At 46.4% G+C, this 25,551-nt stretch overlaps 1 protein-coding gene across 1 annotated transcript; it reads right to left on the reverse strand.

Moving 5' to 3' along the window:
- Nucleotides 1–793: 793 nt before the first annotated feature.
- Sft2d2 (SFT2 domain containing 2) lies at nucleotides 794–21,136 on the reverse strand. Its single transcript, XM_021168579.3, has 8 exons — nucleotides 20,984–21,136; nucleotides 14,687–14,773; nucleotides 14,408–14,493; nucleotides 11,433–11,514; nucleotides 10,354–10,389; nucleotides 10,211–10,266; nucleotides 8,434–8,463; nucleotides 794–5,730 (listed from the first exon to the last, which is right to left on the reverse strand). Exons 1-8 carry the CDS (start codon nucleotides 21,044–21,046, stop codon nucleotides 5,691–5,693), a joined length of 480 nt encoding a protein of 159 aa, XP_021024238.1. The 5' UTR covers nucleotides 21,047–21,136; the 3' UTR covers nucleotides 794–5,690.
- Nucleotides 21,137–25,551: the final 4,415 nt, after the last annotated feature.

Consider the following 25,551-nt stretch of genomic DNA (forward strand, 5'->3'; position numbering starts at 1 on the left):
ATGCCTGCCTTTTCTCTTTATTGATGTCTAGATGAAATATTTCCTCAACCTTGGGCTCCATTGCCGACTTTCAGACTTTCTTTTTCTGCTTGGTTCAACCCGTGGCATTTCCAGCTTTTGCCTGGTTTCAGTTTATGTAGTTTTTCATTTCTAACATTTTTGGCTTCGGCTTCTGTTCTTCAGAATTTTCACGTCCTGCCTAGCTCTGTCCCGCACTGCTCTTTCCCAGGCTTCTGATCCTTTCGTCTATTCTGCTGACCTTTTTCTTCACACTGTTCCCTTCTCTGCGGGACCCAGCCGTAATCTCCCCTTGTCTTCTAAGTAGTTCTTTTCCACTAGCAACCTTACAAATCTTACCTGGCGTCTTATCCATTTGAGCATCTTAGGATTCATAGATGCAATGTTGTGATCTTCTGAAGAGCCATATTGTCGTGTATGTTGGTTACCTTTAGCACTGCTGGGACAGAACACCTGACAAGAAGCAACTGACCTACGGAACGGCTTGTCCGGCTGTCGGTCTGAGGGGGTGGCCAATCACAGCAGTGGAAGCATGGGGTCACTGTCCCGCTGTATTCTGTGTCAAAGAGGCACGAATGCTGGTGGTCCTCACACCAATGTTAAACTCTAAGTCATTTGAGAAAAAGACTAAACACCAACTGTGTGTGTGCGTGGGGAGGGGTGGGTAGGAGGTTAAACAAAACCACAGTGTGTTCTGTACACTAAGACATCATCCTACAGTCGTTTGCTTCAGTGAGTCCCAGTGAAACAGACATGAGTAAGAGACAGCACTACATTTGTTAAGGATCATAGTGCTACCATTTATTGGAGAAAAGAAAGGGGAGGAAACAGCTGTGCAAGGGAGAGGTAGCCTCTCCCAGCAACACTCTTTCTCTATGAAGTGAGGAAAATGAAACCGTATGAACCAGATCCTCAAGACAGAAAAGGCAGTATTCAAGAATATATTTTTATATATAAAAATTCAGTTATACAATCCGTAGCATTCAAAATCAACTATACCTACACAATTATAAAAATGTTTGTTTTTTTAAATAAAATGTTTTGAAACCCCACTGTATGAGAACAGGTACAATATTCTAAAGGCATACAAATCCACCACAGGCATTTGAATTTGGTTTTACTCCTGGGGAGTGTGCCCAGGTGCCCAGGGCCCACCCAAGGAAGCCAGTGCCTTCATCACTGGCTTCTGCACACCCTCACTGGCAACTTCACAATCAGAATTACAAAGGATGGAGTTCAGGAAAGCTTTGTTTGTTTACCTTGCCTTATTCAAGGTAAAGCAAACACAATGAAAAAGCCAGAAAAAACATTTTTTGAACATTTAACAGACGGAGCCATGTGCATGGGTCCAAACACCAGACTTGGTCTTTGATTATTATTATTATTATTTTAAAGATAGAGTCCAATATACTCTAGGTCCTCCTGCCTCTCTCTACCTCCCAAGTGCTGGGATATTGGCATGCACCACCATGCCCAGTGTATGCATTTCCAGGGATTGAACCACAGGCTCCATGCTAGGTAGGCACTCTAGACATGTAGTCCCATTGTTCTGAGTACAGAGCATGTGTCATTATTTGTTCTGATGCCATGGGCTGACCTCTCAGCTTCAACAGAATTCCTATATACTGGGCCTATTTTTCTCTGGTTTCAGATCAGCCAGTTTGCAGAAAGCCACTCTGTGCATCCCCGAGTCTACCTTGTCAGTTACCAGCTCCTGACAGAATGTATCTGACTTGATATTGTCAGCTTGTATGAATGAAGCCTCCACCACCAACTAAGTTCAAGTGTCTCCCACATGTCACAGCAGGGCTGGAAATAATCAAAGCAGAATACCCCATCCCGAGCAAACTGGGATTAAACATACTCTACTGAGTTCCCCCTTCGCTAGCCTAAAAACACACAAGATCTCAAAGGAAAAAATGAACTGACAGGTACCTTAAGATCACCCCCACCCACAAGCAATCCTTTTAATAAAACTTCCTAAGCAACTTAGATTTCTAGGGGAAAAATGTATATTTGCAATGAACTTCAGCTAAGGTTCATTCACTTTTAAAAGGATGTTATCTATAAGCACATTATTAAACTTATAAAAAAAAATACTTGAACAGTAAAAACAAAACTGCCACAAAGTCTAGCAGGCATCTTTATACTGCTTTAAACACTGATTTGATTTGATTTGATATTTTTTAATTAACTAAAAATAAATTTTAGGCTTGGTTGTAATTGACTCTACTGAGAAGTTACCAGAGGAAGAGTAAAGTCAGAAAGTAGGCAGCGGGTGCACAAAGGAAAGGAAAGCCACAGCCATGGGTGCACCTCGACTGACCAAGTCATTCCACCACGTCTCATCCCGTGCACGGCGAAACCTGTCACTCACAGGGATCCCAACCACAAAAGCCAAACCAGCCCGGCCCTTCACATCCATTTCAGATACTGCCCCGCTGCTAATTATTTATTCTAACCAAAGTATTAAAGAGTAATCTTATATGGAATGCAATTCATGATTTCATTTCTTGTTCTCTCAGCCTACGGTGACTATATTGAAGGGAGGTGGCAATTAAGGCATAATCCACAAAGTCACCATGAGAGTAACGGACACCCAAGCACCGAAAAGGCCAAGCTGGGAATGCATCTCACCCTTCCCCAAGACAAGATGCCTAAGAGCTGGGGTCTGAGCAGCAGCCCCCACACAGAGGAGCAGGAGAGACAAAAGCTGCCTTAGGCTTGATCTGTGAAAAGGAACATTGAGAGACAGAATACAGTGAGCAGGTCCCCAACCCACAGCATCCCAACAGTCAGCCTGGAGTAGAGGTTGGACCAGCCAAGGGGATCCGAAGCTACACTCCTGGTCCAGAAGGCACAGTGGTGTTCTCAATGAAGCACTCCAGACTGCAGCCCAGGGAAGGCAGCATCAGGCCAGATGTCCTCACACCTGGAAACACAGCCTGGCTGAGGACCACACTGCCTCTACAGTGATCACTCAACAGTTTCCATTGGTTGGCAACACAGGGATGCCCTGCTCGCTGGGTGTGAATGGGGAAGAATTAAGGGTAGGGAGGAAAAACAGATAACACCAACAGCCACAGTCAGAGGCTAGTTCTCCACTTCAGCCTCACTCACTAAGTTACTTTTAATCACTACTACTGGCTTGGTAGGAGACTTTAGCAGATATGAAGTGGCTTTCTTCCTTCCATAGTCCAGCAAAAGCAGGGTCAGAAACAACCAAGGGATAAGGCGACTGAAAAAAAAAAAATCTGAGAGTCTGGAAGATTCTGGAAGACAGTCATCCAAAAACTGCTTAAACGTGTCCAGATGCAAACTGCTGAAGCAAACTGGCCACAGGCTGTAGGAATTAGGCCAAAACCTTTTATCCAGACTTGATCTCAACCTAGACCACCCTCACTGAGGCCCCTGCTGGTGGGAGTTTCTGAGGCCACTACTACTTTATGATGAAGGCAGTTATCCGTTGCCTGACAGTCACTGTGACCGTTCAGTGAGACAATGCATGACAGTCTACAGTGATGGACACAGAATATGCTAGACAAACTAACAGGCAGGCACCCATCCTGTCACCTTTAGCACTCATCAGTTAGTTCATGGAGACCCAGCTTGCTGTGCCACATGCGCACCAAGCACTTGATGCATTCTCTTCCACCAGCATCCTCCAGTGAGCCAGTGGACTTGTCAGTCCACTATTAGGAAACAATAAAACTGAGGAACCAAACATTAGGTAACTTCCAAGGACTCCAACAGCATGGGACTGGACCACATCTGGATCTGCTTATTTTCTAAGCCCATGTTCACACTGCTATGCTCTTCATCCTTGCTACCATCTTTAAAAGATACCTGGGCTCAAGCCTAGTCACTGATAAGGGTATGGAGAGGTCAGCTTTTTAGGTACATAACTACAAGGCGGTTGGAGCTTGCAGCAATGACCCTAACCCTCCTGTCAGCTAGGATCCATGGGTTTCCCTAAATTCTCCAATGACCCTTCTCACATCTGAGCCCTTCTGAGCCCTGAACTGATTCCCAAGGCTCCCAGGTCATGAATGTGCCTCACACAGCCAGAGGGTTGCATGTAACTTTGCTTCCTGACTGAAGACCTCATCTATGCCTTCAACAGCATGGCAGGAATCTGGAAAGACTGAGCTCCCCTCTGCCCTAATCCTGATCAACCTATCAACAGTTCTCCATCTCAGAAGAAAAGACAGTCATTAGCCACAGTTCAGCAACTGGCCACAACTGCAGAGATGAGTGCTCTCGCCTCCTGTGGTCTGGTGGTGAAAAAACAGAGGTCAAGGTAGAACAGCTGGCCCTGAGCAAAGGGCAAACATAGACTGCCAGGACCTCAAGCTGTCAAGACAGGGTACTGATGATGCAAGGGATGCACTGAGCAGCTGAAAGGGACCATGGGATGCTGGCCATCCTACAGGTGCAGACGTAGCTGCCGAAAAGCAAAACGGGGGAGCGGGTAGAAGGTGGCACACTTGAAATAGATGCTGAAATCAGAAAAGGTACAGGCCAGGAGGATGAAAGGAACAGTTATGAGAGACGACAGACGCTCTGAGAAGAGCCATGCCAGGAGACTCAGTGTCAAAACAGAGGCTGAGAGTCAGGCCACAGCTGGAGCTGTGACATAGAAACCAACCTGAGCCCCGGTTCCTTGACTGCAGTTGAGACAACTCACATGGCTCTCACGAGGACCAGATGAGGTCCCCAACACAAGAACGCTGTGTGTGGTTAGGCACTAGGCTGCAGCATGCCCACCTACAGGCTGACCACTAGTGTCCAGTGCAGGCTGAGAGTCAATGCTGAAGCATTTAAGTTGCTTGGTAGGCATGCCTACTTCTTGCTGGCCCACGAGGGATCTTTCTTCCATGCACTTTCCTTATCTCAACTCCAGCAAAGAACAGAAAGTAAACACTTATAAATAATGAAGACAAATAAACAAAGCAAGGAACATGAAGATGTTTCACTTTCTAATGGCTCTTGTCCAAAAGGAAATAGCTTTTCAGGTCACTATTTCACTCTCAATTAACCAGTGTCACAAGGTCACAAGACAAAACAAGACGTAGGAGGTGAGGGCAAGAGAAAGAATCCACAGTGAACACTAAAAGTCTATTTCATCGCCAGCTGAATTCAGAAGAGCAAGAAGGTGCCATGCAGGGAAAGAAACAATGTATCCCGGGCAGGCTCTCCAGGGTCTGGCAGAATCACTTGTTCTCAAACAGCAGGGAAGACGCTGTGCAGGGACTGTGGCAATGGTTTTCTTGGTGAGGGGCAAATCTTCAAAATTCTGTACTTCCTGCTGCTCCGCTAGAAGCCCTGCTAGACCTTCCTGCTGCCTGCTACCTGGGAATCAGTTGCTCCTGAGACTGATCTGCTGCTACCAGACAAAGGCTGCTCCGTGAGGACTCAGTGGAATACCTCCCAGAGGTGAACGGTCACAAGAAGAGTCGTCTACACAAGCCACAGAGCCTCAGATTGTGTTACAGACATTAGGGTCTAGGACTCATGACTATTCCCACAGGCAACCCTCAAAAATGTCCAAATTGCAAGCCACACACCGCTGCAAGTAGAAGGCACGTGTCTGTGAGACAGAGGCTTAGAGGGCATTTACAGAATTGTCCACCAGCTTCCGTCCACGGAGCTCCCTGCACACTGGCAGTGAGTTACGCAAGACACACAGCAAAGCACTTCTTCACGGCATCCCTAGGAAGGAAAAACACAGAAATGAATGGGAGGGACACGAGCACTCAAAGACCTTCTTTGAGCATCTCCCAGGGGACCGTGCTGCTGAGGGGAAACAGGGAGGTCGGACCTATGACATCATTAAGGTGTAGTCACCAGGGCTGTTCTTCATTGCTGGCGAGCAGCAGAAGGCTTTGAAGGAACATCTTCGGGTCCTGGGCACAAGGAGATGTGTGCAGGCACTCAGCATTGCTAACAGGCTGCCCAGGACTTAGTGTAACTCAGGTAAGCAAAGAGTGGGTGCTCAGCAGATGGCTTATCTGTAGAGCAGACCCTTCTCTTCACTACACCCAGCTGAGTAAGGACACCTAAGCTCTCACCCTCACCCTGCTCCAAGTTTGACACTGTGTTCTTGATGTACAGGAACTAAGGACTCGGGGGGAGAGGGGGCCACATGAGGTGAGTGAATCCAACTGCCTGAGCAGGCAATGAATTTTAACATCAAAAGCCATCAAGGAGTAATGAATGCCATGGTGGCACAGGCCTGAGATACCAGCATACAGGGTGCTGAGGCAAAGGATTTTAAGTTTGAGGCCTACATAGGCTACACAGAGAATTTGTCTTTTAAAAAAGTTTTGTTTTTAATCTAAAAAGATTCTAGTGAAAGAGTTTAAGGTCTGCTACATACTAAAGTCCCAGGAGTATTCTGTAAAGTCAGGGGGCTTACGGCCAAACCCCAAATCAGGTCCCTTCCTGCAGCCTGCTATAGGACCTGGGAAGTTGGGCAGCAGGAGCCCACCTAATTTTGCTTAACCTATTTTACAAACTCACATTGTCTTACAACTTTTACTGCTGTGTGATCTGCTCTGTGGACACTAGGAAAACCTATTCTAAAAGCCACACTTAGAGCTCACTTTGTGATTTCTTCCTACTAAAGGAAACATTTATCTGGCTCAACAAAACTCACTAGTTCAAAAAGAATTATATCAGCCGGGTGTGGTGGCGCACTTGGGAGGGAGAGGCAGGCGGATTTCTGAGTTCGAGGCCAGCCTGGACTACAGAGTGACTTCTAGGACAGCCAGGGCTACACAGAGAAACCCTGTCTCAAAAAAACAACAACAAAAAAGAATTCTATCATTTCCACCCCCCATACATGCCCATCCTGGTCAATTCAGAACCCCTTAAAAAGACGCTAAATAACTCCAGTTTTGTGGGTAACTGTGACTGCACTAGGCTCTGTGCTTAGAAAGCTCCACTCTGGTTAATACCTTGATAGCATATCTTAGCCCTGGCTGTCCTGGAACTTGCCCAGAAGACCAGGCTGGCCTCCAACTCTACCTGCCTCTGCCTCCTGACTGCTGGGATTAAAGGCATGTACCACTATACACAGCAAGAGCCCACATTTTCATTTTCACCGGGTCTAGTAAATTATGTAGGCAGCTGAGGCACCAAGATATGGTCAAACTGTTGCCAAATTGATAAATACTTCATTGGATGCTCAGATAAAGAAGACCTTGGCTTCTTTCACATAGCAAGCTAACTCCTGGGATATCCCTGCCCATAGTCTCAGAATAAGTTTCTCTCTGCCCCAAAGGCAGTATTTCACAACTGTGATACCCCTGGGACCTGTACATGTAAGTACACTTTAATTAGTTTGTTAGCCTCACTCCAAAACACCTTCAAATCACCATGAGCAGTGGACCTGGAATGTATAAGTCATAACGTCCTACCTCTTCCCCAGCCCCTGCACAATCTCTCACTTCCTCAACACGATTATGGAAAACATTTTTATTTAGTAGATGACCAAGAAGAATGAAATTAAGAGGCTTCATTAGAATGGAATCAGAGGCAACCGTCCTGTGGCTAACTGTGAAAAGCCCACCATCAAAAGCGGTTATGTAACAAACTCCCAAGCCTCTGGGGAGGCCCAGCCCCACGCGCTCCGGGTATCAATGTCTGCTCTGAGTCTTGGTGGTCTGGAGCCACCAACCTCACTAACTAGGAAACACTGTGCCCCTACGGTCCTGGCCCTACTTTCCCTTCAGACTCTTCTGAAAAATTTCAGAGTGAGGCCCTGTAAGAAAACAGGCAAGCACTAGGGGCCCCACAGCTCTCATTTAGTTACACTAAACTGATCACCTTTCAAATCATCACCTCAAAGCTACAGATTAAAGGAACACCCGTGTGCATCCGAGTACTTTCCATTAGAGGAGCCTGCTCCAAACACCAGGAACTCAGTCTGGCCAGCACAGCACTAGCTAAATCGTGATCACTAATGAGATCAGGAGACGAGTGGCCCTTACCATACCGGTAGATCTATAAAACAGACGTGTGAACTGTGCCTATCTAGCGCAAAGAATTTTAGTAAAGACAGATAAAGAACATGCGTTCTCTGCAACTAAACTAAAATCTCCAAACTAAGCCCCACATCAGGAGCTGGAGGGATGGCCCAGCGGCTAAGAACACTGATGCTCTTCCAGAGACCCCAGGTTCAAATCCCAGCACCCCAATGGCAGCTTATAACCATTTGTTAATTCCAGTTAATTAAACCCCTTCTTCTAACCTCCAGAGAAAATGCACATACATGGTAAAGAGATATACCATGCAGGCAAAATACACATTAAAAAATAAATAAATAAACCTTTTTAAAAAATTAAAAGCCCCATGTAAACACATCATGGCTTACAAGTCAAAGAAACCATATATCCAAACACACAGTCTTACCTTGCGTACGGTATATAGGAAAGGCTATACCTACAAAGAAAAACAAAACAAGGATTGAGTTGAATGGAAGCCATGGAAAGCCTCCAGCAGAAAGCTCCCGAGGCTCTGACAGCACCCAGTGATTGATCCCGTCGTGTGCACTCATGTGTGTGCTCACACTTTACATAAACACTGTGCCTGCCCTTGTGAGTAGCTATGTGGCAGAGGAGAGTAAGGGGCCCATATAACTACAAGCCTCTGACCTTAGCTTTACTTGTGGCACTGTTTAACCACACGAGCCAGAAGTGACCACCTAAACCAGGCAGGCTCCAGGTGCCCATATGGTGGCAGAGTTCGATTTGTAGAAAATAAAAATAAATTCCTCAACAGTTGTGTTCTAATGCTTTATAAGTTCCCAAGAGAATTTAACTTCAACCCAGGTGAGATCAGTGTTCTATCCTGCTCCCACTAATTTAAAAAAAAAAAAAATGTAGCTTGGCTCAAATGCTTCAAGAACCCAAGCCACACTGCCTGTAAGGAAAACTACGCAGGGGAGACACCTGCCCTGTGTGTTAGCCGTAAGACAAGTGGCGCAATAGTCAGTTCAAAGGGAATCACCATTTTCCTGAGCCCAGAGGAATGCTGAGTCCTTGAGATTACTTGAGAAGGAGACATGTATATGTAGAAACCAATTTCTACAGCCAGAAGGACACCAGAGAATAAACGCAAGCCATCAGGCCAGGCTCTTACTAACGTCTACTGGCAAACGTGTCTCATACTAAAACCAGGTGCCAGGCTTCTGCATGCCTCCCTCTTCCCAGGTACACACACTTATTTACCTGTGAGCATGGCCAATTCTGAAAGGCAATTTGACAGAGTATTTCTTCACAAGTTCAAAGTTCCAATAAGAAGACTAGATCAAGTTTACACTCTCAAGATCCATGTCTACTAACGAGGTAGCCAGGAGACGTTGATTTAGAATGCCCACTGGCCTCCCTTGTCTCTGATTCCTAGCAGACATTTTATCCTAAGTAGAAAAATCACACTGTACTGAAACTATACATTGTTACTCATGGATTAAACTTTCAGAGCAACACAGAAATACCTCAGATTAGATACATACCACCCCACTCACCTTGGATGTTATAGGCGGATTTAAGTAACCAAACATTCACAGTTCCATTGATGGCTTTAAAAGGCCATGTATCTGGTCACCCTTTAGCTAGACTTGGCCTTTGAGTTCCCTGATCTTCACCTGAAGCTCCCCGGAGCCACTGGCCCCCAGGGAGTGTGCTGCCACCACATCCACGTGGGTTTCACTGGCCAGCTCCTGCTCCCTTGGCTTAGCTGACAATGCCCTCTGTCTTTCTACAGAATACATTCTGTCACAGTCACTGATTTTCTCACCAGCATCCTTCTCAGCTAGGGTCTCTTTGACTCCTGGACTCTTTTTATAAGCTCCTGTAATACTTTCATTGTCTAGGCACTTAACAGACGTGAATAGCTGAGTATATTTGTACATCTCTCAACTAACCATGAGCTCATCAAAAATGCTGTGACCACAAATGAGCAGCCTCTAGTGACCGCTCAAGGAGGCTAACACCACCTGTTGGTGGTGGGCCGAGTCAGCTGGCTGGCTTCTGACACCTGCCTTCCATTGCAATAGTGACAGATCTTCAACTAAAGAGCTTCTGGGTGTTCCTAACCCTCCCATCCACAACACACGGGTTCTCCCTCTTTCCCCTCCGTGAGTCAGAGGCTGGACTGGGGACAAGGAAGGGACACTGATGTCACTTACCACGTCAAGGCCAAAGACTGCAAAATACAGAAGATGAGTGCAAGTCCCTTATTCCACTAAGAGAAAAATGACACAGTTACTGGACCATGTGTGACAAAGGCTATAAACCAAAAAGGTCACAGAAGACGAAAGTTCACACTTACCAAAAAGGCAGAGCACAGGGTAAGTGCAAAACACAACTAGAGAGAGACAGAAAACACTCATTAATACAATGCAGCTCAAAACATTTAACCCATCCAAACCACCATGTCAGGAAATAAGATCCAACTCAACTATAAAAATGTGTGCAGGATGAAGAAAAGAAAGCTGAGCTTCTACGGTTCAGCTTTCCCTAAATGTCTGCAAATAAGAGCACCTTTCTGGACAAGTTGTTCAACCACCAACCTCCTCATTCAAGACGTAAGTTAGCTGACCACAAACCTCTGCAATTTAGCCCTTGTCAATTCTAGCCTCCAGAGGAAATTCACCTGAGAACAAAGATCAACTGAGATGTCAGCCTCACAGTCAGGAAGCCTGCTATCAGTTTACCTGTCACCTGACATTACACTATGTCCTTTCTTACACAGTTTTTCCACAACACGCTTGTTAGGCCATCTACATCTGAAAGCTGGGGGGAAAAAAAGTAGGTGTTCCAGCCGCCTACTGCTTTCTGCTCACTCACCTATAATTCCTTAATCAATGTGCCCTAAGCATTCTCTGTGCCCATCCCTGTACTCTGAAAGGACATAAGTCAATGGCAAATACAGTCCTGGCCTGGGAGAACATTCTTCTATGAATGAATGAGAGACGCACAAGAAGTCAAATTTAAAGTATGCTGATCAAGTTCAAATCCCACAATACTGATAATTATGCTAGGAATCTAGAGAATGGGGTCTGGAAAGATTTTGACAGCTATATGGATAACTGGGTAAAAAAAAAAGATATAGTCTGTGTTGCTAGGATAGAAATAAAACCTTCCGGCTGTCCATGGCAGTACTGGCCTGAGATCTTCGCGCTCTGGAAAGTGCAGCAGGGAACAGTAAGTTCAAGGCCAATCTCAACAACCTATAAAGTCTCAAACAGAAAGTTTGAGTCTCAAACAGAAAACCTCAAAGGAGTGCAGCTCAGGGGTAGAGCGTTTGCCTAACATGCACACAGCCATGTTGAATTCCCAGGGTAGAACAGGAAAAGAAAGGCCAGGCTGTCCTCTACAGAGCCCCCGTGGAAAGCAGCCTGTCCTTACCAGCACCAGGATTGTGGCGATGAGACGAGTAGGCTCAAACATGCGCTTCAGCTGCTTCAGGGGCCCCATGAGGAAGACGGTACTAAGAGGCAAACACACAAGCCGTTACAGGCAGAGCAGAGCCACAGGAGGCAGGGCAGCCACCTCCCCAGGAGCTCCTGTGGCAGTGACAGGAACAGTATTAGTGTGAACAGCTCCTGCCCAGGCACTGGACTTCCAGGCCTTTTGTGCACTGCCCTCGTTTAATTCAAGGACCTCTGAAGTAGGGACAATTAGTACACTCATTTTAGAGAGGAAGAAAAAGTCCAGGCAGTTACATAACCAAGGTCACCCAACTATATAAGAGCAGGGCATAAGTGTTCTGCTGCAGAACAACTCTCTACGCGCTGCACACCACCCTCTCTGAAAGGTGCTGCTCTGCCTCCCTGACTACCTACCCAGAGAGGCAAACCATGACTCAGACTTAATAACATCTACTACGGTTGCTGGTGTGCCAGCCTACAGCCTGCTACGTGCCAGGTGTTGCAGACAGTACTCATTTAGTCCCCTCAACAACTCTGGGCTGGGGGTTACTGTACCTATCTGATCACATGGGAAGACAAAGAGCTAGTGCTCAGCCCACATCTACTTTGGAGGCCCCATAGTGTGATTCCATATGAAGGGAAGGCCAGAGCTCGCTAATGGAAGAGCCGTAACAAGGGAAGCACTTGTGACCTAACACAACAAGTGAGGCACCAGGCTTCGGTCACACTTCCCTGGATCCCAAAAGAAGTGCCCAAGTTGCAAACAGTGGGAGCACCTTACAAGTGGCACTCAATACAAGGGACAGGAGATGACATTAACTACTGAGCATTCAAAAAAAAAAGGCAGTTTGTTGTTGTTTACAATATGTCTGCCTCTCTTTGAAGTTAAGCTATTTTCTGAGCTCAAGTGTCCAGGCTCAGAAATTTCTTTACCTAACAAAGTAAGAAGCAGACACAAGGCACATGTGTATAAATAGAATCTGTATACGGTCAGAAACCCCTTGTGACACCAAAAAAATAAGGCCCCTCCACTGCTTCCCTCGGCCCTGCTATGGAGTCTGTCCCATTAAGATAAATTCTTTTGGAGTAAGCACATACATGTGCAATTATGCTCACAATAGACTATATATTTAATCCACACTTTAGGCCCAATGCAAACCCACAAAAGCCGGTATCTGAGAAAGCTTCAAGGGCAACATCACTGAGGGCCAGCATCTTACTCAAAACTCAAGGTTGGTGAAGCTAAGACCAGCTGGGTATGGTGACACACAAATGGGCAGATCTCTGTGAATTTCAGACCAGTCTAGTCTACGTAGTGAGTTCCAGGACAGGCAGGGCTATGTAGAGACCTGTCTCATTAAAAAATAAATAAATAAATTGAGGCCAGATCATACATTCCACCATCCACCTGACTCTGCTGGGTAGGAACAGTGCTGGAGTTTGGGTAGAACTGCGGACAAGTGAGGTACACATGCAGGCAGCCCTTGACAAGTGTTTTACCATGTTAACAAGTCATTGCAACCTGTGCTGTCATGTAAGTATAGTTAGGACAGAAGGAGTCCGGGGGGGCGGGTGGGTTACCAGTTCCAGGAAGGAGACAGTAAGCAGCAAAGCTTCACACATGTGCGCACACAAGCATGAGTGTGTATGTGTGCGCGCGTACACACACACACACACACACACACACACACGCGCGCGCGCACTGCACGAGAGGTGAGATGAGAGCCAGGATCTGACAAATGAGCAAGTTATCTCACAGACTGGGGAGCAGAGAGGTGGGCAGGGCGGCAGACAGAGAGCACGGCCTGAGAAGCAGCACGGGGATGCTTAGAGATATTCCAGCAGCATCCTTTGGATTCCCCCTGCAGAGAAGGGGCAGGGAGTCACATGGAGGGCTATGAACAAAGGCTCCCTAGGCAGAGGTGAAGCGTCTGCAGAAGGGCAACCGAGAAGGATGGAGTAGCTGCGTAAGGAGGAGATGGACAGAGCTAAGAGCAGTCCGTAAGAAACTGCCCCTGACCCGCTGATGGTCAGCTCTCTCAGAGCTTCTCTTCCATTATCTGCTGTGTCACTGGTTCACGTCTCTCAGCATGGCTAGTGAGTCCGTTCCACTGTGCCTGCCTTTTGTAGTCTCTGAGTCCAGGTCGTAGTGCTTACCCAGTAGGCCCAAAATCAAGCAGTCAGGGCCAAACAACCACAGGGATGAGGGAAAAAGCCAGGTAAGAAAAGACAACAGCGACTGAATAATTATGGCTGAGTAATTATGGCACATGGGAAAACTTGGGCTCCTGGACCCCCTCCCCCAGAGGACTCTGAAGTTATTTATAGAAACATGGGGAAGGGAGAGGAAAGGGGAAGGAAAGATGGCCTAGTCAGGTTCTGGAACTGCATTCTGACAGGGCCAGGCTGGCATCACCCAACTGCGGCACTGTCGGAGTGAACGAGGTCAAGCCTGCATCTGTGCACCTGAAGTAGGCTGAATGGGTGGCCTCCTCTGGAAAGCACCCATCATGTGCCTGCCTCACCCCAGGAGGATGGTCTGGTATCCATGGTAACCAGCTGCCAGTCTCACAGGCACTCGCCTAGGGAGCCCTTTCAGAAGCAGCAGCTGCATCTCAGTCTCTGAGGGCAGAAAGAGTCACCCAGGGAGGGCTGGGCTGGCTACACCGTGTACCCAGGAGAAAACATTCCAGTGCTTTCTGTCATAGTTCCCTCATAGAAAGCACTGGTGACACCATTTCGGCTTTCTTCCAGGGGTGTCAAAGAGAAAAAAAACTACAACATAAGATGTTTTTGAAATAAGATATGTGATATACGCCAAGTATCTACCTTCCTTCTTTCTGAATCCTTAAAAACACGGAGCATCCTTCTCCCTTCCTCCCTCAAACGCGGTGGATATTTTATTGTTTAATAAACAGCATGGTCGAAGCAAAGAGAAAAGAAAAAGGTTACCTCCCGATTGACGTGATGTTACCCAGGGTGTAAAACACTGCAAAAAGGCCAAGTCCCTTCCTGGGCACCCACAGCAGAAGAGTCCCCTAAAGGGAAGCAGAGGACACATGCACGTGACCACAGTGACCCCCTCCCACCAGAGCCACACAGCTGCCCTCCCTGCCTCCCTCCCCCCCTTATCCACTCCATGTAATGAGTGTCACAGAGAAAAGTAACTGGGCCAAAGGGAAGGCTACAGCTGAGAACTGGGCAAAGGCAGCGGGTGGGGGGAAACCTTACCAGCACTGAGCACAGGATTCCCAGAGCAAAGCATGCGATGAAGCCTTTTATTCTGGTGCCCCAGCTCAGCGACGACGCCTCCACAACCTGCAGTTTCAAAATGACAATTATATACGTCATGCACACAACACAATTGTGTTAGAGATGGTCTGAAGGGCCAATAAAAATGCTGCTTCCAGGGGGCTGGAGAGATGGCTCAGCAGTTAAGAGCACTGACTGCTCTTCTGAAGGTCCTGAGTTCAAATCCCAGCAACCACATGGTGGCTCTTCTGGTAATCTGAAGACAGCTACAGTGTACTTACATATAATAAATAAATCTTTTAAAAAAAAAAAAAAGGTGCTTTGAGCTGGTGAGATAGCTCAGTGGGTAGAAGGGGATGGGAGCTTGGAGTTAAAACTTAGGACCTGAGTTCCCTCCCTAAACACCACATAAAGGTACAACAAGCAGGTTGATCCCTTGCCTCCACCCGAGTGCTGCCCACGCGCTCACACACACATGACAAAAATTTAAGGAAGGAAGAAAGAAAAGTAGGAGAAAGGAGGGAGCGGGAGGGAGGGAAGGAAGGAAGGATAAAGGAAGGGAATGTGGAAGCCTACACACTTACAGCCTTCAGATACAGCTCTTAACAGAGAGATGAACCCCTGTCCTCACCCACTCTTCCCTCCAGCAACTTAGAGAAGTTTACTGTGCCTCAGGTGGGGCGTCCCCAGGGCAGAGACTTCCTGCTTCAAGCACAAGCAAGGAGGCTGACCTTAGCACAGCCTTTACCACAGTCCAGGCAGGACACGCCTACAGCGAAAAGGGTAGAGCTCTGCCAGGCAGGGCCTGGATCATGGAAGAAGATGAGCATGAGGGCTGGACAGTGGCCATGCTCTCTTATCTCTCTTACCACCCTTGAAGTCGCTGCGACATTTCCGGAACCTCAGAGGGAGAAGCCACTCATACTTACCACGATGCATCCTGGTTACTTAGTAAGACTCACATGTGCTAGCAACAGCCAAACCACCCATAGTCAACCCCAGCCAATTAATCCCTACCATTCCTCTTGATTCTCCACCATTCTCGGCCTGATTAATGCCTGCTGCAGGTAAAGTTCAAGGGAAGCCAAAATGTCATGGAGAACTCTACTAAAAGAGAAAAGTTCAAGAGCAAATCTCAATGGCCCTTTCCCATATCAAGGATGACAAATGTGTACTAGTAGGCCTTTCTAGGCTCTCCATACAATACAAGAGGGTTCACTGCCCACAGATGAACACAGGAATCAGCACAGCCAGGTCAGCATTGACATACCCAAGCTCCCCTTATGCAGGCAGAACAGCCTCACAACGAGGGTGAAGCTGCCTACTCCACTGCCACCCAACTGATGGAGGAAGACAGGTGAGTGAGACCACTCCCTCAGCCCTGACTGGCCCTGCCTCAATGACCTATTTCCCACTTGCCAAACCAGAAGCTGGAAGAGATGACAAAGAGGCTCCCCAGGTGTGACAGGCACTGAGCAGAAAGGCTTAATCTCTACCCAGGGGAAAGGTATTTAAGTCATCAGAAAGGAGCCCCCTCCTCTAACTTCCATAGAGTCACAGGTACCGACATTGCACACACACACACCCTCTGAGCATCTGTAGAAACTTGGCAGACTAGAATCCTGAAGACACATTGGGGGGGCAGGGAGGGGTGTAGCTCAGTGGTACAGAACTCACCTAACATCAGCAAGACTTTGGGTTCCATCTCTAGCACCTCAAAAAGGGGGTGTGCCACACAATCCCTAACTACATTCCAAGTATTTGTCCTTATCCCACAGGTAAGTGTAGTACTCATCCCTCATCAAAGAAACCTCTCTTTGCTAAAGAGACCATGACAAAAAACCAAAACCAATTAAAATACAGAGATGTAGAGCCCAGTCGCAACTGATAGCTCTACAACAGAACTCCAGCTCCTATGGTTCAGGGGTCATTGCAGAAGAAGGGACAGAAAAACTTTAAGAGCCAGGGGAACAGGCAGGCTGCTGTAAGATTATGTCTTCTAGAAATGTCAGGAGCTACACCCTTGAAGTCCCACTAACAAAGCTGCCTAAACACGACCTGGACAAGGGACATCAATAGACATGCTAAAGAGGACGGGGTGGGGTGGGGGGGGACTTAAAGAGGCCTCAACCCTAGACAACCACAGGCAACTATGGAATGCTAGAAGCATGTGAAACGTCTTCCCCAGGAAGCACCCAACTGGTTATCTAATACCAAGTGATCAGCTGAAATATACAAGTAACATTATGCAGGCTGAGCAGGTGGTAACACACACACATACACAAGTGCACACACTAAACACACACACACTCGCACACACCATGGCCACCATCACCACCATCATAACAAGAACAGTAACAACAACAAAAGAAAGAGGCCATGAATCTGAAAGGAAGCAAGCTGGTGGTAGATACACAAAAAGGTTTGGAGGGAGAAAAGGGAAGGGGGAAACGATGTACTTATAACTCTGTGTGTGTGTGTGTGTGTGTACGTGTACATATATAAAGAAGGGCATGTACCACCATGCACCATGTTAGGACCCGACAGCAGAGCCCTGTGTTTCTAAGCAGAGGCTACTTGTTCACCTAAAAGAGTCTTGTTTCTCCAACTTCCCTGGCTCTAACGCATCCATAGATGCTGCTACCAGGCTTGACAGAGCCCTAGACAATCAAGTTAGACCTCTTCTGACTGACTCATGTAATTACTCTCCCACCAAGAGCACAAGGAAAGGAACAGCGCCCACTCTTCCCAGTCCTGCATGGTGGAAACAACCACGCCATGTAAGGAGAGGAGGAGTTTCAGAGCAGTGAATGAGCACCTGAGCATCACCAGCATCCACACCCACACCCAGGAAGTTCAACCTTTTTCTGTTTAGGGATAAACTGAAAAGGATCAACGTTGAACTTGCCTTGGCACTCATAACATTCCAGAATCTAAGCAAGACAGTGACAGGCCTCTGAAGACGTTAAAATCACCGACATGAGTCATCCTGTTACCATAGTGATGAGTACCCCCACCTGTCATGTGGGAGACCACAGTTTGATTCCCAACTGACTAGGAGACTAGCAGTGGCCCTTTAAATGGACAGTACGGGGGGGTGGGGGGGGTGGTAGCAGCAAGCAATCCCATCAGGAGGCAGAGGCAGATGGATCTCTCAGTTCGAGGCCAGCCTGCTCTATAGAGCAAGTTCCAAAACAGCCAGGGATACAGAGAGAAACCCTGTCTAGAAAAAAATACAAATTAAATAAAATAAAATCACTGGCAAGAGAAAGCATTTCTGCCAAAAAGTATGGCTCTGCTTTCTACCGTCAGACAAGAGTAACACTTAGGCTTAACAAGTGTCTCAAAACAACCCCGCCTAAATGCTCCTCCAAATGCAACCTTTTCTTTAGTGGGGAGAGGGCACATGATAGGGAGCAGGGATAATTCACCACCATGTTTCCCACTCTATCTGTGTTCCATCAGGGGAAGAGGATAAAGCTTTTGTTCCACTTCTTCTAAGTAGACTCCGTGAAAGGAAAGTACTTTTTGTCAATTTTTGAAAGCGAATTCACTTGATGGAAAAACCTCTCTCTAAGCTGTTGTTTCTGGCAACCCTGCTAGCACAGAGCTTTTCCAAAAATCAAAACGGCTAAAATAGTACCTAGATAGAATGCGTAGGGGATGTAATCACAAGCTGTCTGACTGGCGGCCGTGCACAAAGGGTCTTTTGACTCCAGGATGCAGAAGGAAGGGAGACTCCTGCCAAGAGCTATAGTTCAGGCCTGCCCAGGGAGGCGAGACTGGCAGCCGGTAAGAGAGGAACGCTGTTTTATCCCTGAGAGGTATGATCAGACACCCTCCAACCTTCCTTGTCCCAAGAACCCTTTCCAGAAAACAGAAAGCCTATTCTTTCAGAAAGGACTCCACTGAAACCAGGACTTGAATGTGATTAGGAAGACGGGGTGTCAGAAGTCTCGGATCGTAAGGCTGTTTGAGTGTATGAGTACTGCCAACTTTACAGCTACCGAGGAGGGACAGAAGACAGAAGTGCTCATGCTTTTTCAGTTGGCAATTAAAATAAATTAGAAAAAAAAATGTTTTAACTTTTCTGGGAACCTCTTACAGGTTATATAACTGAAAAAAAGACTTGAAAACGACTCCATCCAGCTAACCACAGAAACAGGGATTTAATCACAGGAGCCTTCAGTTTTTCCAGGATCAAAACCATGGAAAGTGTGACCACACTAATGAGTACTTAAAGGGAGGCAGGCCCTAGTAAGTGATTACCAAGCCAAAACATCCCCAAGAGGAACCCTATTGGCTACAGACTATTTCCTGGAGTTCAAGCCCTGGAAATGCCACACAATGATGCACAACAAGAATCACACTAGGAAAGAGGAAACAGAATATTTTCTTTCCTTCCTTTCTTTCTTTCTTTCTTTTTTTTTTTTTTTTTTTTTTTTTTTTTGGTTTTTTGAGACAGGGTTTCTCTGCGTAGCCTGGCTGTCCTGGAACTCACTTTGTAGACCAGGCTGGCCTCGAAATCAGAAATCCGACTGCCCCGACCGCCTCTGCCTCCCAAGTGCTGGGATTAAAGGCGTGCGCCACCACTGCCCCGCTGAGAATATTTTCAAACAAGAGTGAAGCCACAGTCTTTTAAAAATAGATGTAACATATGCCTAAGTGTAAGTGGAGATCAAAGCCCTTCCATTTAGGAAGGGGTGGGGGGACAACTAGGCAGTTTGTTTTCAAATGGCGCTACACTATTCACTCCCGAAGATGACCACCACCTCACTGTCAACACAGTACCCTCCGCCAGTCTCCTTTAAAACTCCAACTTTGTACAACAGCCTGTTCCTTCTACAGAGCTTATCTTTACATGACAGCGACGGTCAACTAAATCTTGGGGCTTTTGGGGGGGGGGAGCTTCTCATATGAAAGTTCACAAGAAGCCAGAAATTTTTTTAAAAAATGAAAAAAATTAAAACACGAAAATCACTCATTCAAATTTTAACGATCATGCAGAGATTGGAAAGTTGCAGCTACTGAGCCTAATTGCAACTGGCCTTGGGTTATCTTTAGTCCCCAGGAAGCAGTTCTTTCTTGCCCACCTGTGTCTGACTTAACAGTGACTATAACCTCCCTGAAACTGCTAGGGAAAAACATCTTGGAATTTATTATCTTAACAAGGTTTTCGAATGCATCGGGCAGCCTCTGGGAGCCACAGCTGAGATTCCTCCACGCTGCCCTAACTGCCTGCTTACTGCTTCCACTGATGCGTCTGAAAAGTATCTTAATTTGTTAATTTGTTCTGTTAATCTAAGAACTTAGCAAACTGTTATCATGTTGGAACACTGAATTTGCAGAAACCTGAATCTGTCCTGGGGCCATGGCCACTCGTATTTGGCTTCAAAATAATTTCTTATTCTCTTTGAGGTGCAGTTGTGTTTTGTTTTTTTGTTTTGTTTCGTTTTGTTTTTTGCAAAGACAAAACTCAGAACAAAATCAACCACAAAAGTGAGAGCAGAATGTTGGGAAAACCACAAGAAAGTCAAGTAAACATTAAAGAGGAACTCCAGTTTCCAAGGAGCAAGGGCTATTGCATCTTGTTCAACACCCTTCTTTCTAGAAGGGGAAACCGGGGCTAAGGATACATCAAGTAAAACGTAATTCTCTCTTCAATCAAGAAAGGAAAGGTAAACAAACTTCCAAAGCACCCAAAATATGACATTCTGAGTGGCTCTGGAGCACAGGACTTTTGTGGTCAAGTTTCACAGCCATCAAAGCCCTACTAATAAAACAAACACACTGGCGGTCTCCGAGCGTGGTGAGAATCTATAGTCTAGAAAGTAGCCCTGGAGATTCAGAGACCTGGTAAGTCCCTTTTATCAGGCGTTCACGGAGTTTTACAATTACAAAGCAGTACGCCTAAGGTCTGGCTCTAACACCCCACAACCTAAACTAGTCCGCGATCCGGCGGTGGATCCTTCCACGAAGGCCGCCGGCCTCGCCCAACTCCAAAGGGCTCTCTCTCCCTGGCCGACCGGCTGGGATGGGGCTCGGGTCCCGGGTTCCAAGAGGCCCCGGGATCCACACTCCCACTCCACAGATTTCAGAGGTCTTGCTTCAGAGCCTCAAGCCCTTCGGAGGGAAGGTTGGGGAGGGTTCGGGAGCCACGCCTTCCACAAAGCTCGCGCTGCCACCTGTGGCTGTGTCCCGGCAGAGCTCGGCGCCGCGGGCCGGAGGACAGCAGGGCAGCTTTCCAAGAAATGCCAACTCCCCCAGTGCACGCACCTCGGACAGACCGCTGCGGTCCTCGGTGTCCTGGCCGCTCAGCACTTTCTTCAGCTTGTCCATGTCAGGGTCCCGACCGCCGCCTTTGGCGTTCGCTCCGCCTACCACTCTTCGGGGTGCGCAGCCACCGCCCCTCCGCTCGCTGCCAACCACGGCGCGCCCCGCCCAGGCACCTGCCCACCTGCCTGCCCGGCATGCCCCGCGCCAGCCACGCAACCTGAACGAGCTCCTAGGGGTCACCCGGGGCGGGGCCGAGAGAGTCGGGGTGAAGTCGGCCAGGCGATACCTAACCCGAAAGCTGGCTGCGCGCCCGGGCTTCACGGATTCGTTCCAGCGCCCAGCACCACCATGTGCCGGGGCCTAGAACAACGCAGGCCTTTCGCAGACTTACCCATGGATGCTGAAGTTAATCCGCTGGTGGTTGTACACCGCAGATCTATAAAAATATACATTCCCCACGTTAAGTAGAACAAGTCAGTGTGCAACAGGCTGTAGCAGTACCACCCTGTGTATTCATAAAAGCAGCAATTCCTACGTCATCCCTAGGGGAAATGGCTCGGGAGATATGACTTGGGCAACACCTGAACAGATGGCAGATGGTGAGAAGAATCATATTTTTGTTTTTGGTAAATGCTTTACTTCAATCAGTCTGCAGCACTACTGAGGCTATGAAGCAGAGTCCATATGAAGTCATGGGCTCTTCCAGACAGGACAAAAATTTGCTCACCTTGCACACTGGTGGCCAGAGATATCTGGAACACCTATGTTAAGATTAAACTAGTTCAGAAAAGGCACTGAGACCAAGGTGTAGCTCAGTGAGAAAATGCTTGCCTAGCATATGCAAGGCTTTGGGTTCAGTTTCCACCACTGTCCCTGCTTCCCAAAAAAGGGAAAGGAGACCACAGAGAATCTTCAGAAACACCCCCTAGGTCACTTTACCTCCCACATATTTTCATGTGAGGTCTCCAGCGTCCTTCTTCACTTGTATAAAAACATAAAACCTTTAAGACCAGCTGCTGCTGCCTCTGCAGGGATCCCTCTTACCTGCCACGTTCTCCAGTGAGTTCTTACACCTCTCTGTAAGAGTCAAACATCAGAGCACAATGCAAAGGCTGTGTCCTGGAAGAGCCACTCTAGCTCTGTCATTTGCCACTTAGGAGGCCTTGAGCTAGAAGCTCCTTAGCCTTTCTGGTCCCCAGCTGATTTCCTCTGTAGAGTGAGCACAATGGCTTCCAAACATGACTGTGGAAAGCAGCATGACTACATAGACAGGTCTGGAGTAGAGGGGAATTTAGATAGCATTTAGTAGAAGCTGTCCTTGTTCTCTCCTAGCCTTATGGCTTTTCCAGCCACCTGTGGTGGGGTGATAGAACTGGCCCCCACAGGCTCATGTGTAAACACTTGGCCCATAGGGAATGGTACTACTAGGAGGTGTGGTCTTGTTGGAGTAGTTGTGGCCTTGTTAGAGGAAGTGTGTCACTGTGGAGGAAGGTCTCCTATGCTTTGACGGCTCCTATGCTCAAGCTCTGCCTAGTGTGGTACATAGTCTCCTGCTGTCTTTAGATCAAGATGTAGAACTCTCGGGCTGGAGAGATGGCTCAGTGGTTAAGAGACACTCAGATCAGTAGTGTTCACAAAAGAGCACACAAAGGTTGAGGGATATTGGATCATGTGACAGTGTTCTTAAATGTCTCTACATGGAGGTTTAGGCAGAACTCACAAGATTCATGATACTGATGCTAAAGCACAGAACACCAGCATCTCTGGATTGCAAAAAGCATCTCTGTCAAAATTGCAGTTCCAAAAGGCATAAACTTTCAGCTCCATTATTATTATTATTATTACTATTATTATTATTTAGCAATTGAATTTATTAGCATGTGTTAAATACTAGCTATACTTCTTACCTTTATCTTCCATATGAATATGAATGAATGTTAGGAATTTTTTAAAGATTTATTTCTTTATTTATTTTATGTATGTGAGTGCTCTATCTGACGTACACCTGCACACCAGCAGAGGACACCAGATCTCACTATAGATGGTTGCTAGGAATTGAACTCAGGACCTCTGGAAGAGCCATGCTTTTAACTGCTGAGCCATCTCTCCGCCCAGGAAATAATTCTTCTTCTTCTTCTTCTTCTTCTTCTTCTTCTTCTTCTTCTTCTTCTTCTTCTTCTTCTTCTTCTTCTTCTTCTTCTTCTTCTTCTTCCTCTTCCTCTTCCTCTTCTTTTCTTCTTCTTCTTCTTCTTCTTCTTCTTCTTCTTCTTCTTCTTCTTCTTCCTCTTCTTTTCTTCTTCTTCTTCTTCTTCTTCTTCTTCTTCTTCTTCTTCTTCTTCTTCTTCTTCTTCTTTTAGCTCTTAAGGATTTTCAAATTATTATTTCATTATTTTATGTGTATGGATGGGTTGCTTGCTTGTTTGTTTGTTTGTTTGTTTGAGTCAGGGTTTCTCTGTGTAGCCATAGCTGTCCTGGAACTCACTCTGTAGACCAGGCTAGCCCCGAACTCAGAAATCCACCTGCCTCTGCCTCCCAAGTGCTGGAATTAAAGACGTGTGCCACCACCACTGCCCTAAGAAACTTCTTAAAATGAAAAATACATATATTTTGAAATGGAATTCATCATTATGGTAATATATTCTAAATTTGTACCGATCACATTTATCCATCTCTGATATTTTGCCAATTTTTGATCAATTAAAAGCTTTATGTGTGTTTGTTGATTTTGGAGGATGAAACATAATCCAATGATTATATAGCTAGCTGCCTTTTTAATTTTTAAATACTTAAAGCTGATATATGGCCTTCGAGGTCCTGAAATATCTTAGAGCTATGACTCATGCATGATAAGTGACCCAGGCAGAGGACACCAAGTTATCCCAGAGGAAATACAAACCTGTTCAAGATATTAAAAATACAGGAGAACTTTGTTTCAAAACAAGGAAAACAAGCATCCTGCCAGTGTGTTCATGCACAGTTTTTGTATGCAAGAATTGATGAAGGACCCACATCCAATAACAACCCTGTGGCCAACCAGCCAGCCACTAACAAAGTTCTAAATGCAGGGGTGCAGCCTGCAGCAGGAGGGAGGAGTGTCTTTCAGGCCACAGGATTGACATACACAGTTCTTACTCCAGAAAAGCCCTCCAGCCGCTGTCATCTTTCCCTCTCCTACCCTCAGGCAGCCTCTTGGTCCCTTACCACTCCTCTCATGTCCTCAGTTACTTGTGCATTTTTACACGATATGCTCAACACCGTCGGCACAAATGTAGAACTAAGCTCATAGGGTGGAATTTCTGAGACCAAGCCACCCCTCTGCTAGAGAGAGGAGAAAGCATTTAGAGCTGATCACAGAGGCTGCGTTAAGGGCTGTATGTGAACGTTTACACCAGAGTCCATTTGCCCCTTGTACCTTTGTTCAGATAGTCCCCTAAGATTCGGAGATGGGACAGTTTAGCAAAGATGCCTCCTTCCATCACCCTGTGGTGCTCATCTCTCTCTCCCTGTGGTCTTTCGATGACTTTCCTCTAAACTCTTTCAGAAGAAAGCCTCCTCTGTGCCCAGCTGCCTATAACCTCAGGTGTCCCCTAAGATTCTAGGAGAATCCTGCATAGCTGTCTTAAAGCTAACCTTCTACCCACAGTGTTGATTCTACCCACAACTGCTGATTCATTCTTTATTGTTCTCTTAAAAAACATTAGCGAGCTGTGTGCTGGGAAGGGAATATGCACTTCCTGCTATCAAAGTAGATAAAGTTACAACGGCGGTCTGTGATGAGGTTTTTTTTTTACCACTTCGGGGGAAATGAGGAAAGAACAGAACAGTATCAACGTGAAAAACAGAGATAATACACAGCACATAACAATCTGTATAATGAACGTATTGGTGTACACACTTCTTGGGAAGAGTCTTTTGATCTCTGATGATTTTCTAACATGACGCTAGAGGAAGTGGCTCCTTTCCAAGACCAAATATTGGTATTCTTCCTCAATTCTGTGTTCTTAGTGCTATCATGGGGAGTTTTGTATGAATTACATATACAAAAGTCAAAATATCAGTTATCCTAGTTAAAAACTGTATATAGGGCTGGTGAGATGGCTCAGAAGGTAAGAGCACCCGACTGCTCTTCCGAAGGTCCTGAGTTCAAATCCCAGCAACCACATGGTGGCTCACAACCATCCCTAACGAGATCTGACTCCCTCTTCTGGTTGTGTCTGAAGACAGCTACAGTGTACTTACATATAATAAATAAATAAATCTTTAAAAAAAGACTGTATATAAAATAAAAATTTCTAAAAGCCAGTTTTTATGAATCCACAGATATAAGCAATCTTTCTCTGCCTCTGTTTATTCTTTTTCTCAGTGCTAGGCTATCAGTTCTCTCTCTCTCTCTCTCTCTCTCTCTCTCTCTCTCTCTCTCAACATTCCCTTTTAGAAAGCATATTGTCTTCAATAAGGCATTCTACACTGTTACTTTATCATTTATAAAAAACTTTTAAAGAATAAAGTAGTGTCTGGGGTCAAAGGAACATGAGTTCAACTGTAGGTTCCTGCACTTGTGTGCAGGT

Source organism: Mus caroli, unplaced genomic scaffold (genome assembly GCF_978045245.1).
Source record: "Mus caroli unplaced genomic scaffold, Mus_caroli_1 scaffold_1, whole genome shotgun sequence".
Classification (NCBI taxonomy): domain Eukaryota; kingdom Metazoa; phylum Chordata; class Mammalia; order Rodentia; family Muridae; genus Mus; species Mus caroli.

Excerpts from the sequence above, each read along its gene's own strand:
- Sft2d2 (XM_021168579.3), bottom strand. The coding sequence starts at position 21,046 with ATGGACAAGCTGAAGAAAGTGCTGAGCGGCCAGGACACCGAGGACCGC. Across the intron at positions 10,267-10,353 it reads CCCTGTGCTCTGCCTTTTTG|TGGAATAAGGGACTTGCACT; the intron begins GTAAGTGTGAAC and ends TTTTTCTCTTAG. Across the intron at positions 8,464-10,210 it reads CAGTCTTTGGCCTTGACGTG|GTATAGCCTTTCCTATATAC; the intron begins GTAAGTGACATC and ends TTTTCTTTGTAG.